Source organism: Dasypus novemcinctus, chromosome 9 (assembly GCF_030445035.2).
Source record: "Dasypus novemcinctus isolate mDasNov1 chromosome 9, mDasNov1.1.hap2, whole genome shotgun sequence".
NCBI lineage: Eukaryota > Metazoa > Chordata > Mammalia > Cingulata > Dasypodidae > Dasypus > Dasypus novemcinctus.
Genome location: NC_080681.1, coordinates 123,630,399 through 123,644,371, shown reverse-complemented (window position 1 = coordinate 123,644,371; position 13,973 = coordinate 123,630,399). Strand labels below are relative to the sequence as shown.

At 44.9% G+C, this 13,973-nt stretch overlaps 1 protein-coding gene and 1 non-coding gene across 2 annotated transcripts in view; both read right to left on the bottom strand.

Annotated features, from left to right (window-relative positions):
- CLSTN1 (calsyntenin 1) overlaps nucleotides 1-13,724 on the bottom strand; it is a 78,161-nt gene extending 64,437 nt beyond the window's left edge. The window contains 1 exon segment of the mRNA XM_058304459.2: nucleotides 13,466-13,724. Coding sequence (XP_058160442.1) covers nucleotides 13,466-13,556 — 91 coding nt within the window. The 5' untranslated portion in view covers nucleotides 13,557-13,724.
- Nucleotides 242-373, bottom strand: LOC111767095 (small nucleolar RNA SNORA38). Its single transcript, XR_002798990.1, has one exon. It is a non-coding gene; the product is annotated as a small nucleolar RNA SNORA38 (small nucleolar RNA).
- Nucleotides 13,725-13,973: the final 249 nt, after the last annotated feature.

The window sequence follows — 13,973 nt, the reverse complement described above, 5'->3', positions numbered from 1 at the left end:
ATGCCCACTCTTGCTAAACTGTTTTGTGTTTGGGAAAATATAGTTATTGTTCATAAAAAAAGTTTACATTACCATGTAATGAGTTTCTTATTGCTATTTTAAATAATTACTTTAATTGGTTCTCGTTTTAATTTCTAAGAGAGTACATGTCAATAGATAAAACTCACATAAACACAAGCTCTTTGGGGTCCTCAATAAATTTTTATTTATTTTTATTTATTTATTTATTTATTTTTATTTTCTGTGTGGGAAAGGATGATCTTGAGACTGCGGGGAGCAAGTGGGCTCCAGACTTCTCCAAGTCCACATCTTTTTGCCTCCAATTCTTACGTGTCCAAGGACAGGAAACCACCGACACGCCTTTGTAGGAGGGTTATAAATTCTTAGAGCACAGGAGTCCTGAGACCAAAAGTTTGGGAACCACTGTCCTAAGGATTAAACAGATTCCAGTACATTCCTTTCATGGATTACCGTACATACTACAACCTGGTACAAATGCTTGTTGAAAGATATTAAAAAACAGAGAGCTTGGTTTGATACACTGTATAATCACATTTTGCTTTTTAAAACTTTGACTATTTGGATAAATTTTTACAAGGAAAATAATCTAAAAGGATATGCACAAAAGGGTTGAGACAAATAATCTCCAAGAAGTAGTATTTTAGGTCACTTTTTTTTTTTTTTTTTAAGTATTGGGTCTGGGATTGAGCCAGGACTGAGCCAGGACTGAACCAGGACTTGTAAATGGAAAGCTGGTGCTCAACCACTGGTCCCCTGAGTTGGTTTTTTCATTTTTTGTTTTTGTTGTTAGGAGGTACTGGGGATCAAACCTGGGACCTTGTACACGGGAAGCAGGCGCTCAACCACTGAGCTACATCCATACCCCTTAACTTTTTTTTTTTTCACTAACCATATTTTCTTTTCCCACAATAAGAGGGCGGGGTGTGAGGGGGGTGAGGGGAACCCGGAACAGCTTCTGCTAAGTTGTTTCAGGCCCGATGCCCCAGGAAAAAGGCTGATTATCCCCCCAGGCAATTACTTGCGCTAAAGACTCTGAGAAGTCCTACATTAAGGTAACCTCTTACACCTTAATAGCACCCAAACTCAGGCGAGCAAGAGTCCTTTTTAAAGATCCATTTGTCACCCTATATAACAATTTTAAGAGGACACCTGCAGTTGATCATTATTTCATTATTTTTAGATGTCACTATGTCACCATTATTTACCATGGATGACTTCTAGCAAGATAATATTAAACGGCATGTACAAATCAAATTAAGAATATTTGCAGGGTTATGCAAAATACAGTTTTCCATTAACTTTAATAAAATACCTTTACAATGGAGTATATTTAATTTATATAGGTTTGGAAACATGGAAAATTCAAGAAATGGCTTTATTTTTTAAGATTTATTCCCCCCCCCCCCCCCCGCCCCCGACTCCCTGCCAGTTGTCTGCTCTCTGTGTCCGTTCGCTGAGTGTTCTTCTGGGTCTGCTTATATTCTTGTCAGTGGCACCAGGAATCTGTGTCTCTTTTTGTTGTAACATCTTGCTGTGTCAGCTCTCCGTGTATGCGGCGCCACTCCTGGGCAGGCTACACTTTTTTCGCGCTGGGCGGCTCTCCTTACGGGGCGCACTCCTTGTCCCCCTACGAAGGAGACACCCCTGCATGGCACGGCACTCCTTGTGCGCATCAGCACTGCGCGTGGGCCAGTTCACCACACGGGTCAGGAGGCCCTGGGTTTGAACCCTGGACCTCCCATGTGGTAGGTGGATGCTCTATCCATTGAGCCAAATCTGCTTCCCAAGAAATGGCTTTAAAAGTAATCCTTAAGTAAAATTGTCTTTGATGAAAATGAAGTGCACCTGGCCGTAAGTAATTTATTTAAACATGCATCAGCAGGTACTCTGCACAAGGCACGGGCTTGCGTGCCCAGGTGGTCCGGTGCTGTGGAGACATGGCCACTGAGGCCTCCCGAGCCGGGCCCACCTCCCAGGCACCCCCGGCCAGGCCACTCGGGGTGGGGCTGCCAGGTGGGCCCAGAGGGGTGGGGGGCTCCTTGGCCATGACCCCTCCCTACTGGTCCTCTTGGCTTGGAGGCCCTCACCCACCCAGGCGGGGTCCGCTCCTTTTCCTCTCACTGGTTCCGCCTCCTCCTGCTCAGTCTTTCCTTACTTCCGGCTTCTCTTCAATCCCCGCGTGAGTCAAGGAGCCGCTGAGGGTGGCTGACGCCCGCCAGGGTCTTCTGAGGAGCTGCTTTATTACTTCAAAGCCTACTTACTATAGCATTTTAACTAGCTCCTCATTTTTGGTGAATATAATTACTAATATTGTAACGAGTGTGGGTCCCCCCCCCCCACTGCAAACTTGTGCTTTTTCTACTTGTTATAGGACAGGCCTCTGTGGGTCACTTTGGGAGCTTAAAACAGTTTGTTTCCATGGGAAAATAAAATTTTGGTTCCAACTTCAGCTCCGAATAGATCGATACCAGTTACGTTTTAAGGTCATTTGGGAATCCGAAATGGCTCGAGGTAGGTCACAGGATCACCGTCTCAAACCAAGCTGGGTGAGGGCGGCTGGAGAGCAGGCGGTGGACGAAGCCGTAGAGCCGAGGCAGTCCAGGCCTTTCGGCTCGGGGCGAGTCTGGCTTATAGGCTGGAGGATCCACAAACACCACGTGCCTGCGCATCCAAGAGAAAAGAGCTCAGTCCGACCAGAACACGGCACGGACCAGCTTCTGCTGGCCACTGCTGGGGGCTTCTCAGGCATTGGGGGTCCCGCCTGACCATACTTGGGTCTCCAACAGGTAAAAAGGTACAGTCAGAGCAGCCCTCACCTAAGCCAAGGCTTGGGCCCCAAATAATCCCTATCTGCTCTCCTACCCCCCTGAGCTGGGCCAGATAATAGAGAAACTTCAGGAAACCCTCCTCGCCTTCTCCCTCCAAGCTTAACCAACTGAGCCTGGCCTGCATGACCCACCTCCTCTCTCCCTCTGCCCTGGCCTCACTCAGCCCACCAGGGCTAAGACTAAGCAGGAGGCACCCATGGCCCACGCCGCGGCCCGCCACGAGGGCTGGGACCCCGACCCCACGCTGCCCCTCTGCCGCCCACGGCCTCCCAGGGCCCTCCTGAGAGAGGACCTCCACCCCACTAGGCCACCCCCAGCAGCCAGCCTGAGGAGGCCTCACCCCATGCAGGCCTCTGGTCTCAGTGGTCAGGCTCACCCCCAGACCTCTCTCCACACGCCCTGAAGGTCATCCACCTTCTAACCAGCAGCCTGACCGCCGTCCGCGGCCCTCAGTGGCCAGCGACCTCCCCGAAGTCCAAACGGCTGCCCACACCCACCGGGAATCTCATTCCGCACATACCCTGGTTCTCTCCTCTGCTCGCCCACGATCCTAAAGCAATCTAAGACACGCGTAACAGAGCCACGAAAACACAACGCGGTCACAACAGGCCTGTGAGACCCTTGTGCCACAAGCGTTACATTTTTTTAAATCGTGGTGAAAATCTCGAACCTTTGATGAATACTCAGAAAGAATAATTCTAGAAAAGAATGGAGTTAATGAACTATTGAATAAGCAAATATATATATTAATCACTAGCATTAGTGACCCATCTAAAACAATATTTCATTCAAATATTAATGTTGTGGTCATTATTAAAATCACAAGGGGAAAATAAGGCATTATCCCAGTAGGACATGTTCTAATTTAGAAGAGCTTTAAAAATGTCAGATTTCACATCAAAAAGGACCTGAGGGAAACGGACTTTGGCCCAGTGGTTAGGGCGTCCGTCTACCATATGGGAGGTCCGCGGTTCAAACCCCAGGCCTCCTTGACCCGTGTGCAGCTGGCCATGCGCAGCGCTGACGCGCGCAAGGAGTGCCGTGCCACGCAAGGGTGTCCCCCGCGTGGGGGAGCCCCACGCGCAAGGAGTGCGCCCGTGAGGAAAGCCGCCCAGCGTGAAAAGAAAGAGCAGCCTGCCCAGGAATGGCACCGCCCACACTTCCCGTGCCGCTGACGACAACAGAAGCGGACAAAGAAACAAGACGCAGCAAATAGACACAGAGAACAGACAACCAGGGGAGGGGGGGGAATTAAATAAATAAATAAATCTTTTTTTTAAAAAAAAAAAAGGACCTGAGTCAATATTTACCTTCTATCCTTGGCTTTGAATAATATTTAGAAAACACTTATTATTTCCTTTTCTTAGTTAAGTGAGAGAAGGTGCTCATAAATTTGGGCCTGCAGCTTTTTAAACCCTGGTCAACTGAAAACGCTTTATGCAGGGAATCATGAGCAGATATCAGTGGATATTTACAAACAATTCAAAAGCAAGATGAGAAATATCGCCAACTCGTGGCTTTATAATCCAGTCTGAGGATTATCCAGGTACCCTACCATTAACTTCGCACTAGTCAGTAAGGCACTGAAATACAACTGCTACCCGCTCCGCTGTTCTTTAATTTTAGCCCAAGGAGAAAATCAAATTCAAGTCAGTGCATTTTGCTACTTATTAACTATTCTGGTAAATGTTTGAAATGCATGGCAGAAAAACAAAGATTAGGAATTATCCAAGAATATATGAACTTTAATTATTGCTGTTATCCTTGTTATTAATTCCATAAGTGGTAGGAAACTGGCATGAATCAGTTAAGGTTTTTTAAGGGTAAATCTATCTCCTTGATGCAAAGGCTTTAATCCCCCAAATTATGTGACCCTATTCTTCGACAGCCTTTGTGGTTTGCTCTCATCCTCTACTCATTTCACAAACATCTACTGTGCATTTAGTACAGTCCACCCTTGTCTAGGTGCTGGGGACAAAGGACGGTAAGCGGTCCCCAGCCTGAGGCCACCGGAGAAGAAGAGGTGGCAGGATCCGGAGGGCAGAGGCAGTGGGGGTGCGGGGAGCGAGCAGCAGCCGGCTCACCTCAAGGCAGGCAGGGGCCGTGGGCTAAGCACACACCCTGGGTCTTGACAGTCAGGCCCCTGTGGGGTGTGCAGAGCCCCATGCTTGGTTCATGTTCTATTGCTGTCCCGAAATTCTTAGTGATTTTTTTAACGAGGGGCCTTGCATTTTCATTTTGTGCTGAGCCCCATGAATTTTACAGCTGACCCTGTCGACATTATTCATCATTCACTACATCGGAAATATGCAAAATCCCACGTGACTGGACCCAGCATTTCAGATGGACTAAATTAGGTTATTTAAAAGCCACTTAAACCCTAGATCTACTGAATCAGAATCTTTGGAAGGAAGTGCAGGAATCTGCCTGTGAGCAAATATCCAAGACTCCTGCAGCCCACCTGGGATCCGTCCCCATGCCACCCAGCAGCACGGAAACGCCCCGTCCCATTCAGAGAACTCACTTCTTTTCCTTCCCAGATTCCCATGTTTCTCTTTCATTTGTTCTTGCCTTTGTTCTTGATTACCATTTAATGTCAATTTTGCCGTATTTGATAATTTCTTTAAAGTTCTCTACTTTTGAGGAACAGGTTTTTGCGGTCAGGATACGGAATAAACTTTCACCTTGCAGAGCTGCCATACGGTGGGAAGTTGACTGGACTCAGAACTTCATTTCCCTAGCAAAAACAGCCACTTAGACAGTGGTATACAAACCACTCCAAAGTTTGACATTTCTTCAACTGAAGTTTATGATTACCAACTTTTTTCTAGGTGATTTGTAAAGTGGAAGTACTATATTATATACAAGAGAAATTGTAGTATTAGGAAGAACTCAGAAAAAATGTCTTTGTCACTTTAAGTATCTATTTAAACAAAGGTGACATTCATTTTTACAGAATTTTCAAATTTGCTTTGAGTGTAAAGAAGCATTTTCAAGCCTTTTATACTGTGGTTGAAGTTTTGGTAAATAACAAACAGTTAAGCAATAAAATCAATAGAACAATCTTGTTTACTTTAACCAAGCATATTTTTAGCCAATTAATGTAACCAAAAAATGAATGGGTGAAGAAATGTCATCTAAACTGGTGGCATTTTGAAGAACATTAGCGTTATCTCCAGGCCCTTCCATAAAGGAGAAGTCTGCATTTGGCTCCTGGGTGGGGGTCCCCGGGTGGGTCCCCACCAGAGGTCAGCAGCAGGCTGCAGCCATGCACGGATGCTCAGCCCCCCGAAGGCCAGCGCCCTAAGAACAGCTGCGGGGCTGGATGCCCCGAGGACGCGAAGGGCGGACGGGTGGCGTCTAGGGCGAGCAGGCCCAAGCTCCACTGAAAGGACGTGTTTAAGCAAAGGGCCGCTCTGCGAGCTGGCGAGCGTCCAGCACTAGAAAAATTCAAACAGAGGCTGAAGGATGGCTTGTCAGGATGGTGTGAAGACACGGGGTTCTACAGGGAAGGCTGTAAAACAGCAGAGAGGACGGACCTTGGAAAGCGCCTTTCGACCCACAAGTCGGAAGTCCTGGGTAGAAGCAGGGGAGAGAACGGCTAAGGGAGGCCAGTTTGCCCCTCGAACAGGAAAAAAACCCAGCACCTTAAGCCTCTAATTAGATACCTGCTAAACAACGTGACCTATCAGATGCCCGATGGCGGGCGTCGGGGTGCTTAATGATGGGGGTGGGGGGCTGATGGGGGACCAATGGCTAAAGGCTGGACTTTCTTCTCGAGGTGATGAAGTGATGAAAATGTCCTAAAACCAACTGTGGTGATGGTTGCACGTATCTGTGAGTATACTAAAAACCACTGAACTCTAAGTGGGCGAACTGTACGGCATGTGAATTATATCTCCATAAAGCGATCTTTAAAAAGGGTGGGTGTGGGATGAAGGGGCCGGTTTGGAAGACAGTCTGGCATATCCTCAAAAAGTTAACCATAAAGTTGCCATATGACCCAGTAATTTCACTCTTACTATATACCCAAGAGAAATGAAAACATCTGTCCATATGAAAACATTTACTTAGCAGCATATGGGTGAAGTGTGTTCTATGTAGATATATCTCAATAAAGCTATTAAGGGGAAAAAAAGAGTGGCTGTAGGGAGAAAAGTCTTCTTTTGTCCCAAACAACAAATTCAAGAAAGTACAGATCAAAGTAGCCTTTTAAGCAGCAGATTCTATAGAAATTTGTGTCACTCAAGAATCAGACTGGTCCAGAAGAGACAGCTTCTGAAAGAAAACATTCAAGTCTAACCAAAAAGATAAAAAAGAAATCCATGTTATGCTACCCCATACTTCTTACTGGAGTTCTGCAATGGAACAAAGCTGACATTCAGACGTGTTAATAGGTTTTTAAAATGTTCTAAATGCAGATATTTTGAAGTAACTGAATCTTTGCTAAGAACCTTTAAAAATAAAGTCTTAGGAACAGATCTTGTGAAATTTTCTAATCTAATAATAACAGTATCAACTTAAAGCTAAATAAGAAAAGGAACAAAAATATGTCAAAAACATATGGAAGAAAACCAGTCAAATCAGAGACATCCAAATGCAGTATTCTAACCCCTAAGAAGTGACACTTACGGAAAAGACGAGCACATATTCATCAATGACACACAGGGCGGGGGGGTGTCAGAATTTAAGGGTCCCTATCTCTGGCCTGTATATAGCCTCTTTTGTACAAAAATGCCACATCTGAGTTTTTTCCTACAATCCTATAACACACCATTGCATAACTCACTTCCACCAATCTTGAACACATATTCTTGAAGCTGTACTCAGATCTATATTTTATAGCAAGTCAACCATTTAAATTTAATTTATAAAGACACAGCATTTCTCCAAGCAATGCTGCTCCTGCCACATCAAGACCACAGAAAAAGCATAACAGAAAATGCAAGATTTCTAAAACTTCAATTACCCAGAACAACTGAGAAGTACACCCTTGGGGATTTTCAAGATAATCTGATTTCCTATTTTGTTTCAACTCACAAATGAAAACTCTACCGCACAAAATTTATAACTTTTGCCTCAGAAAGTAAGAAGATAATAATTCTTTTTTCATGTTTTAAAGATCTTAACATAACCTCAGGTTCCTCGTTTTTTAAAAATTAACTGGTTTGACAAACTTAAGTCCTCAGATGAGTGTCATGAAATTACAGCATTTTCTAATTGCAGTACAAAAACTTTTTCATATTTAATTATTTCGTTTATTGTCCATATTCCTCATATCCGAAACTGAAATATTAGTTGCTTCTTTTAAGGCTCAACAATCAAGTAGGGGAGCAGATATAGCTCAAGTGGTTGAGCACCTGCTTTTCCCATTTTCAAGGTCCTGGGTTCAATCCCCAGTACCTCCTGAAAACAAAAACACAAATGAAAAAACCTAGTTTCACTGGGGGGGGGGGGGGCAGATGCAGGTCAGTGGTTGAGTGCCTGCTTCCCACGTATGAGGTCCTGGGTTCCAGCCCCGGTACCTCCTTAAAATACATGTATATATATCAAGTAATATTGACACAGTGTATTATATGAGCTCCTACATGTAGAATTACTATGAAACTGTTTGACTTTATGCTTCTTTCCTTCTAAAAGTAATAGGCAACCAAAAGATGACTTTCAGTTAACTGAAGATTCTAGTTAGTCAAATTTTACAGCTATTAAATTAGAAAAGTCAGAATTAGTAATATTTTATTTTCTTTAGCAATTATATAGGTTTCCTACATGAATATTTACTTTCAGCAATAAAAAGATTAGATTAAATGTAAAACTGACGTCCATATTCAGATGACTTTTTCTTCAAAGTTTTTTTCTGAAAAACAAGATCACAAATTAATGAACCATTTTCCCAAAAGAACTGGGAGCTGCAGTATTTTCTAAATGGACCCAGAATGGTAGCCACCAGAGCTACAGACTTCAAAAATTGATATAAATTTTTATTATCTAATATTTCCAACACTGCAATCAATGAAATGGATCCCTGAAAAATTACTATGAATTCCCATATCCACATATCAGAATTTTTAATATTCTGTAATGCATTTTTCCCCCCTCAGTATTGAGGATTTATCTGTCAGGTGAAAAATTAGATGCAAGAATACTATATTGACAAATGACAAAAAAAAATACATGAAAAAATGTTCGACATCACATAGCAGTTTGATATGGTTATGAATTTCAAAAATAGATACTGGATTATGTTTGTAATCTGGTCTGTACATGGGCATGATTAAGTTATGATTAGGGCTTTGATTGGGCCATGTCATTAGGGTGTTGAGTCCCCACTCACCAAGTTATCACAGATAAAAGGCATGACAAAGGACAGAGTTTGGGGGGGGGGGGGGGTTAATGTTGGAGTTTGATGCTGAAGCCTTAAGCTGGAGCCCAGGCAGTAAACTCACAGAGGAAAGAGAAGCCAGCCCCAGGAAGAGAGGAACATTGAGCAAAAGAAGCAGCAAGCCCTGAGAAGAGAGGAAACCTGAACCCAGAGAGAAGCAAGACCCTGGAAGAGAGGAACCCAGGAAGCCTGAACCCTTGCAGATGTCAGCAGCCATCTTACTCCAATACATTTAGGGAAATGCAAATCTAAATACAGTGAGATATCATTTCACATCTATCAGAATGGCCACTATTAAAAAGATAGAGAACTATTGGACTTACCCCACTCAGCTAACATGGAGTTGAAGAATGTCAACCACCACACCATGGAGCCTAGAGTGCCTACAACTGAAAGCAGGAGGATTGCATCCAGTATCCATGTGGAATCTGAGCCTCCTCCTGACATAGAGGTGCAACAGACACAACCAATCCAAGGTCCACAGAGAAAAGGTGGCATTGGTGTGGGAAAAGTGGCCATGGTGGCTGATGGGTATGGGGAATGGGAGGAAGAGATGAGATGTGGAGGCGTTTTTGGGACTTGGAGTTGTCCTGGGTGGTGCTTCAGGGACAATTACCGGACATTGTAAATCCTCCCAGGGCCCACTGGATGGAACGTGGGAGAGTATGGGCTATGATGTGGACCATTGACCATGAGGTGCAGAGATGCCCAGAGATATACTTACCAAATGCAATGGATGTGTCATGATGATGGGAGTGAGTGTTGCTGGAGGGGGAGTGGTGGGGTGGGGGTGGGGGGGTTGAATGGGACCTCATATTTTTTGAATGTAATATTTTTACAAAATGAATAAAATTAAAAAAAAAAAAGATAAGAGAACTAAGAGTGTTGGAGAGAATGGAGAGAAATAGGAACACTTATTCACTGTTGGTGGGAATGAAGAATGGTACAGCCCCTGTGGAGGACCGTTTGTCAGTTCCTAAAGAAGTTGAATATAGATTTGCCTCATGACCCTGCAATACCACTACTGGGTATATACCCAGAAGATCTGAGAGGAATGACATGAATAGACATCTGCACACCAAGGTTCACAGCAACATTATTCACAACTGCCAAAAGTTGGAAATAACCCAGGTGTCCATCAACCAGTGAATGGATAAGCAAATTGTGGTATATTCACATGCTGGAACATCATACAGCTGTAAGAAATGAAGTCATAAAGCATATGACAACATGGGTGAAACTTGAGGACATTATATTGAGTGAAGCAAGTCAGACACAACAGGACAAATACTGTATGACTACAAAGTATGAAATAAATACATTATGTAACATAGTGTATGATTTCATTTATATAAAATGTAAATATAAATCAATTTATAAAGATGAAATTTGAGTAATGGTTATGTAGGGCTAAGGAAGGCATGCTAAGGGGTGTGGAGTTTTCCTTTTTGGAGTAATGAAATAATTCTGAAATGTTTGTGATGATGAATGCACAACATTGTGATTATACTAAGCCATTGATTATACATTTTAGGTAGACTGTGTGTATATGAGTGTATCTCAATAAAACTGCTTGACAAATAAATAATTGTGCAAAGAAAAAGCCAGAAATAGCAACTAAGTAAAGCAGGGGAAACACAGAGAGATTGAGAGGTGAAAAATTTTGTCTGTTTTTTGTTTATTATTATTGAAACAATGAAAAAACCCTAATAGTGACCGAAGTGATGAATGCACCAACTATGTGATCATACCAAATACCACTGATTGGACACTTTGGATGAACTGTATGCTTTATAAATATACCAATAAAACTGATTTTTTTTTTTTTTAAGTACTGTATTGCTTAAGCTGAAAGAGAGCCATCCTTTCAATAAATCACCAGTGAAGATTGCCTACTGGATACAAGGCTTGGGTAATAGGATACATTTGTAAACCAAACAGACCGAAAAAACCATCTCAAGATATTTGTTTTAGTGAGGGGAGACTGACAAACAAAAGTTAACAAAGCATATTAGAATGGGATAAGAGCAGAGAAGAGGACAAGTGGAACGGGGAAAGGAGATTTAGGGAGAGGTGGGGGGGGGGGGGGACCTGAGCAGTGTCTGCAAATAGCGGATGAAAGTGGATACTATTTATTTGGCTTTTAAGTGTATTACATGATTTTATTTAATTTTTAAAAATAAATTTTAGTATTCAGATAAGCTTTCTACTTTTTCTACTTCAATCCTCTACTTGCTGATTATTGACTAATCAGAGAGAAGAATAGGGCTTTCCAGGGAATGAACACGTGCCAAGGCTATGTCTCCAAATATTTTGGTTAATTTGTTGTTTCTTGAGAACTACAGCTACAATTAAAGTGAAATTTAGGGTTCTTCATAAAACCACTAATAGTCAAATGCAATTTATGTTGCAAAAGCTATCATGCTCTCCAACAGTTTTATGTTATTTTTATCCCCTCAATTATTACAGGCAGCTAGAGTTTGCAAACCAGTTCCTACCATACTGCCTTGCAGCAATAAAAAATTCAGGTATTAGTTGAAATGATCACCTTTTAAAATGAGCCCACAGAAAGTGTCTCCACAAATTGCTATTTAAATATAAATTTATTTGTAACATTACAAAATGAGTATTTTATGTAATATTCACAAGACATTTCCCCAACTTGAAAGGTGAAAAAAAAAAGCAATAGAATAACTGATTTTTTAAAAATGTGGTTATATTTTGAAGACTAAGAATCCTGCACCAAGGAAAGCTTTCAGAAACCTATCAAATTACAAAGAACTCAAGACCTAGCACCTCTCTAATGTAAGATTTCTGTGAGCCAAGGCAGGCATTTGATGGTTGATATTTATGGTAACTAACTGTCCAAAGTAACAATAGCAAATGCAGGTGAATGGACAAACTTAAAACATACGTTATCACTGACTAAACTAAATATACTTGAACTGTTCCCCAAATACCCAAATACCCAAAAACTGTATGGGTTTTCCTAAGAAAATCAAATCTTTAACATATATTATAAGCTTTTTTCCTTGATATATTCGACTTTCACACCTCCAGCTAATATCTGAAAAGACATTTTAAACTCAGCTTGATGAAACTGAAAATCAAATTGTAAACTTGGAGCAATTAGATACTTAGTGCCTTTAAGATCTGAATTTGACCATCAACAGCAATTTAGACATGATATGAAGTATTCAAAGTTTATCATCCTCGATGTTAAGAAAGGAACAGGGAACAAAAGATGCATTTTGCCTCTTCTGCCCTTGAATCTGTAAACACCATACTTCTTCTGATATGTCATGCTAAGGAGAAAAAAGAATTGCAAAAGCTTGCTAAATGGAAATGTGAGTCTCATTTAGACTTCTGCCAAATCCCCACGAAATCTGAATTAAAAAATAATAATTTTATTGAAAAACCAGAAGACTAGATTCAAATACTCTCTAGGTTACACCGAGACTACTTTGCTGCAAAGCCAAAGAAAACGTTCACGATTTCAAGATCCATTCAGAAGCATATATCTGCAATGCGTAAGCTTTTCGTTGGCACGATCAATCAATATCAGAAAGCTTGTAACGTTTTACAGGTTAAACGGCTGAAGGTTAAAAAGCTAAAAGAATCTGTTTACCAAGAAATACTATTTGCCATGTAGCCGGAAAATAATTTCGGTCCTAAGAGGCTAATGAGTCATTGAAAGGGTGTGTTTTCTCGTCTCCATTGAGGCCGTGTAGGCTCCTGCCCAATCTCAATGACCATCAGAAAATCTGCACCGGGGTTCGGGGGTGCAGGAGACCGAGGTGCCCAACACGGGGTGAGAACCAGTCGTAAACCTCGTGACAATTTCACCTTTGGGTGAAAACGGTGTGTGTGTGGGGGGGGGGAGTTTCCCCTCGCTCCGTTGGAGACCCTGGGAGCAGGCGGACGCGGGGAGAGGCAGGGTCCGCGCTGCGCCGTCGCCCGCGGAGCAGCGCGATCTTGGAGAAGGCAAGCGGAGGAGTGGGTCCTTATGTAAGCACCCACCCAACACTGTGCGTGCCGCCCCCCGGCCTGGGGCCCACCCGAGCCCACGAGCCACGGACCGAGCCTCGCCCCGCGGCCGCGCATCCCCAGGCTGCGGGTGCCGCCGCGGGGGGCCCGGGCGCACGGCCCCCGGCCCCGTGCCGCCAGCAGCAGCCCGCGCCCCGCCGCGCCGCGCCCCCGCCCGACCCCCCGCGCCCCGGCCCCGAGCGCTTACCTCGCGCGGCCCAGCCCCCGCGGGCGCCCAGCAGCGCGGCCAGCAGCAGCCAGGCGGCCGGGGCCGGCGCGGGCGCGGGGCGGCGCGGCATCGCTCGGGCTCCGGCGCCCGCCGGGACGGGAGCGGCAGGGCCGCGCGCGGGCGCCGAGCGGGGCTCTCGCGGCCCGGGGCCGGCTGCGGGGCGCCGCGGCGAGCTCGGGGGGGCCGAGCCGGGCCGAGCCGCTGGGCCGCGCGCGCCCTCCCTCCTCGGCCGAGGCAGCGCCGCGCTGGAGCCGGCCGCAGCGACCAAGATGGCGGCGCCGCTCTCTCTCGGGTCCGCCGAGGGTACCCGGCCGGGGGCGGGGAGGCGGCGGGAGGCGCGCGCGCGCGCGGGAGGCGGGCCGGGAGCGCGCGGGAGGCGGGCGCGAGGCGGGGCGCGAGGCGCGGCGGGGCGGCGCGGGCGCGCGCGGGGGGCGGGGAACGCGCCCCGAGGTGGGTCCCCGCGAGGCCGGGAGGGCACCGCCCCACC